This window comes from Oncorhynchus mykiss, chromosome 10 (assembly GCF_057628025.1).
Source record: "Oncorhynchus mykiss isolate SJ-2025 chromosome 10, ASM5762802v1, whole genome shotgun sequence".
In the NCBI taxonomy this organism is placed as follows: domain Eukaryota; kingdom Metazoa; phylum Chordata; class Actinopteri; order Salmoniformes; family Salmonidae; genus Oncorhynchus; species Oncorhynchus mykiss.
This window is the reverse complement of record NC_143031.1, coordinates 58,817,461-58,822,698: the sequence shown is the minus strand read 5'-3', so window position 1 is coordinate 58,822,698 and position 5,238 is coordinate 58,817,461. Positions and strand designations below refer to the sequence as shown.

General features: G+C 40.6%; 1 protein-coding gene across 1 annotated transcript; it reads right to left on the bottom strand.

The window, feature by feature from the left end:
* Positions 1–1,187: 1,187 nt before the first annotated feature.
* On the bottom strand, positions 1,188–4,719 carry LOC110534352 (SLAM family member 9). Its single transcript, XM_036933442.2, has 5 exons — positions 4,408–4,719; positions 3,732–4,010; positions 3,470–3,589; positions 2,981–3,051; positions 1,188–2,064 (listed from the first exon to the last, which is right to left on the bottom strand). Exons 1-5 carry the CDS (start codon positions 4,640–4,642, stop codon positions 1,948–1,950), a joined length of 822 nt encoding a protein of 273 aa, XP_036789337.2. The 5' UTR covers positions 4,643–4,719; the 3' UTR covers positions 1,188–1,947.
* Between the last annotated feature and the right edge of the window lie 519 nt (positions 4,720–5,238).

The following is a 5,238-nucleotide window of genomic DNA, read 5'->3' as shown; positions in this document are numbered from 1 at the left end:
TGGGCAACACGGACTTCCCTACAAAGATTTTCTATGGGGTTGAGATCTGGAGACTGGCTAGGCCACTCCAGGACCTTGAAATGCTTCTTACGAAGCCATTTCTTCGTTGCCCGGGCGGTGTGTTTGGGATCATTGTCATGCTGAAAGTCCCAGCCACGTTTTATCTTCAATGCCCTTGCTGATGGAAGGAGGTTTTCACTCAAAATCTCACGATACATGGCCCCATTCATTCTTTCCTTTACACAGATCAGTCGTCCTGGTCCCTTTGCAGAAAAACAGCCCCAAAGCATGATGTTTCCACCCCCATGCTTCACAGTAGGTATGCTGTTCTTTGGATGCAACTCAGCATTTGTCCTCCAAACACGACGAGTTGAGTTTTTACCAAAAAGTTATATTTTGGTTTCATCTGACCATATGACATTCTCCCAATCCTCTTCTGGATCATCCAAATGCTCTCTAGCAAACTTTAGACGGGCCTGGACATGTACTGGCTTAAGCAGGGGGACACGTCTGGCACTGCAGGATTTAAGTCCCTGGCGGCGTAGTGTGTTACTGATGTTAGGCTTTGTTACTTTGGTCCCAGCTCTCTGCAGGTTATTCACTAGGTCCCCCCGTGTGGTTCTGGGATTTTTGCTCACCGTTCTTGTGATCATTTTGACCCCACGGGGTGAGATCTTGCACGGAGCCCCAGATCGAGGGAGATTATCAGTGGTCTTGTATGTCTTCCATTTCCTAATAATTGCTCCCACAGTTGATTTCTTCAAACCAAGCTGCTTACCTATTGCAGATTCAGTCTTCCCAGCCTGATGCAGGTCTACAATTTTGTTTCTGGTGTCCTTTGACAGCTCTTTGGTCTTGGCCATAGTGGAGTTTGGAGTGTGACTGTTTGAGGTTGTGGACAGGTGTCTTTTATACTGATAACAAGTTCAAACAGGTGCCATTAATACAGGTAACGAGTGGAGGACAGAGGAGCCTCTTAAAGAAGAAGTTACAGGTCTGTGAGAGCCAGAAATCTTGCTTGTTTGTAGGTGACCAAATACTTATTTTCCACCATAATTTGCAAATAAATTCATTAAAAATCCTACAATGTGATTTTCTGGATTTTATTTTCTCATTTTGTCTGTCATAGTTGAAGTGTACCTATGAAGCAAATTACAGGCCTCTCTCATCTTTTTAAGTGGGAGAACTTGCACATTTGGTGGCTGACTAAATACTTTTTTGCCCCACTGTAAGTCTGCCTTAATATATTGAATGTCAGTAAACAAATCTTTATCCGTTTGAATAAGTCATAAGCTAATTTTATAATTGTGAAATGTGAAGTATATTATCTTAATATTCAGTCTTGTTAACTACTCGGTAACTACTATGAAAATGAAAGCCTCCAGTGCAACAATTCACTATGGTATCAATAGATTTGGTATTTTTTCACAGTTATATTCTGTATCTTGGCTAACGTAGGTGGAACACAAAATGCTCTAATAGAAGGAGTGTCTGCAGGAGGGAGTGATTGTAACCCTCCCCTACATGTTAAACAACAGAACAGACAATACTGAAAAGAAGCTTTGGCCCAGTAATAGCATATCAAACACACCAGTGAATTGTATTAATAGGTTCCATTTGTTTTAACCTATACATTGGGACAATGGGCACAAAGAGGGATCACCCTACTAAGGCATAGCTATTGAATTTGTCTGTATCAGTTAATCTCATCGAGGCCCCAATTCAACAAAATAATGTGAGAATGACCAACACAGGAAGTCTGGAGGAGTCTGAACTGATAGCGCAATGGTTCAATTGGAATTTTCTCCAATAACAACTGTGACTCCATTAGGTTTCCTAAACTAATATTTACTATAATTCTGTCTCAACGTCCACTTGATGTTGTAACACCTTCTCTTGGATGTGAATTACCATGTCAATCTCTCAGAACTTTCCTGTTTTGCACCTTCATGCAGTGTCAACATCCTCGCTGGCAGCCATGCGATGTAACTGGAGTGTATCATAAACTGTCAGGTTAGGGTTGTCTCTAAGTGACTCCAGTCCTTTTATACCTGTTCGCTCCTCCTAAACAGGGAGAGGGAGGGAGGTAGGGAGCAAAGGATTGAGAGGGACAAGGAAAGAAGGGGGTGTAGGAAAACAACAACAAAAAAGGAAAACTGATCATATGCTACATTATTAGATACTTTGTACCAGAGGAAGGAAACAAGACAAGTCTGACGCTCTCTTGTCTATTCTCATTGTTCTGCAGTAGGTAACTCAACAGTCAACACATCTAGAACCATTCCTAAATCTAGTGGGAGGAAACACGAAGCCAAGCTTAAGTCCACTGACTTGGCAAATACTGTAAAAGATATGGGAAGATCAAAGGCATCGCTATACTGAACAAAAATATAAATGCAACAACTTCAAAGATTTTACTAAATTACAGTTCATTAAAGGACAGTCAATTTAAATTAATTAATTACGCTCTAATCTATGGATTTAACGTGACTGGGCAAGGGTGCATCAATTGGTGGGCCAGGGAGGGCATAGGTCCACCCACGCGGGAGCCAGGCCCAGACAATCAGAATGAATTTTTCCCCACAAAGGGGCTTTTTTACAGACAGAAAAAGCACCCCCCCCCCCCCCCCCCCCAGACGACCCACAGGTGAAGAAGCCGGATATGGAGGTCCTGGTTGGTATGGTTACATGTGGTCTGCAGTTGTGAGACCGGTTGAATGGGTAGGTGTGTCCAAACGTTTGACTGGTACTGTATGTACAATATGCAGTGTGGCGTCTCATTGTGTAACCCAAACATTTCAAATGGGCAAAAATGATTGCAGTGACATCAGGCCGGTTATCAAACTCAGGTGGTCTGTGCAACTCAATACCACATTAACCCACTGACACAGAGCTAAAGCCAACAGTTGTAGACAAGAGGGCTGATAAAGCAGCTGTATTACATCTCCTATGTTTATCAGCCTGTAGAATTATTACTAACCTGGTTTTCTGCTGGTTTAATGTGAGTTATCTCTGCATACTGAACGTCATCTTGCTCTCTTTCAGGTGAATCTATAAAGGCAAATAAAGTAAATTAAATATACAGTGTGGGTGGGAGTAACTGACAGATATGCACAAATGCTCATCCCCAAGACAGGTTCTGAAAACACTAAAGAATCATGTTACTATGGGTGCCTGTACTAGCAGTGGTTTTGGCACCAGAGAACCTATCAAATGATTGTCAGACTGTGCTTGTGTGTGTGTGTCTTCTGCTTTATCAACATTTAGAGAAGTGGTCTGAGACAATGCAACTGTCTGACCAAGCAGAGGAAGTGTGGAAGATACGCCACTTCATTTGACTTGCATCCGTTGTTCAGGCAAACATTTCCTACATTTTCAAAACACTATCCATGATAATTAAAAAAAGTTGTGCACAAGATGTTTTGACTTTGACAAGGAGAATGACCTCACCCCATTAAAAGATGAATACCTGCATGTGAGTGTCCGTTTCTCCTCTTCTTAAGATAGATTGCAAGTCCAACAAGTCCTGAAGCCACCAAAACGCAGATTACAGCAATAATAAGATGACCTTGAGTCCTCTCATCACCATCTAATATAAAAAGAGAGAAAACAATATTTTAATTAAAACATTGCGTTTCATAAAATGAGCTCTACCATACTTATTGTTTCATATAGAAGTTGGTATTGTCTGTATGTCTGTAATGTAACATTAATACTGTACATGTGTTTACCTGTCACCTTGAAGGGATCACTCTCTATACAGGAATGTGGAACAACAGCTGTCACCTTGCTGACTGGGTTGGCAGCCTCACATCTGTAGGAGTCTCTGTTCTGTTCATCCACCTTGAGAGGTAGAGAGAGGGTGATGTTGTGGTCAGGGCTGCTGGTCTGGTTGAGTATCTCCCCTCCTTTGTACCAGGACAGGGTCACCTCTCTCCCGTTCTCCACAGAACACACCACGCTACAGGAGATGTTATCATGGACCGTCACCTGAGGTTTGGACAGAACATCTGGAAGACAAATGATGAAAAAATGTGAATTAGTGAAATGGATCTTATCTTTATAGTGGCAAAGAGCAGTTGGTACATTCATTTTTGGACTCATTGATTCTTGAAGTATATTTAAAACCCATAAAACCCAGAGAACCCATAAGCTTGTTTTACTCTGGTGTTTGTAAACAAAGACGTTGTAAAACAAACACTATATAACTATAAACTACAATCTTTATATAATGGCTGATCATTCCTTGTATCCATAGCTCTGTCTATGAATTTGAGAGTGGTTACATTTCTCCAGAAACATCCCTCAGCTTTTTACCGAACCAATAAAGCGACAGCTTCAGTATTATTTCTACTGCTCATTGCCACTTTTATGATTGTGTCATTTACAGCACACACACACACTTACAGTACACACTCAGCTGAAATGTATGTGTTGTCTTCCCTTCATCTGTATTCTCCACAGTATAAACCCCAGAATCGTCTATTTGTAGGTCTGACAAAGTGAAGAATCCAGTAACATTGTTCCAGTGAAGGCGGTTTTTAAATCTCTTCTCAAGGTTGGTAGAAGTTTGTTTACTAAGGTACACGTTTGCAATATTGCCATGGTCTCCATAAAGTAAATTGCCAGACTTCAACACCATCACTGGAAAACAGTGAATCGTTCCCACAAGGCCTTTCACCTGTGAAGCCTCAGGCTGAGCTGAATGCTGGGCTGCACAGAGTACTGTGGAGAGAAAGAGAGACTCAATATCAAAGCACTGATTTAAATATCATAGTTATTCTCTAATAACATAGCAATGTAGCAAATTTCAGTTTCTCGATTGCTTGTTATCTTCTAAAAAATTAACAGTCAGCCCCAAATTGAAGCACGTTGGCCAAAATTACACATTTATTTTGCAAAATTCATTAAGACTCTCTAAACATTAAATACATGACTCAAAATCAACTACCTCCATCAAAACATACAGCTTGATATCTAATGAAAAGTCATTTCAATAAATCATTACAATAAATGGTAACTACAACTATCAATATACCCTAACATGGTTAACCCTCTTTCATATTTCTGTGACATTTGTTGATACTATAATTATAGTATGCACCATAAAAGACAACTAAACATATAACAGCATGGGCTGTATTCTTTTTTTCCTCAAATTATTTTACCAAAGATCACCAATGCAGAAAAACCCTTTTAGGTTCCAGGTTGAACCCTTTTGTGTTCCATGTAGAGCTC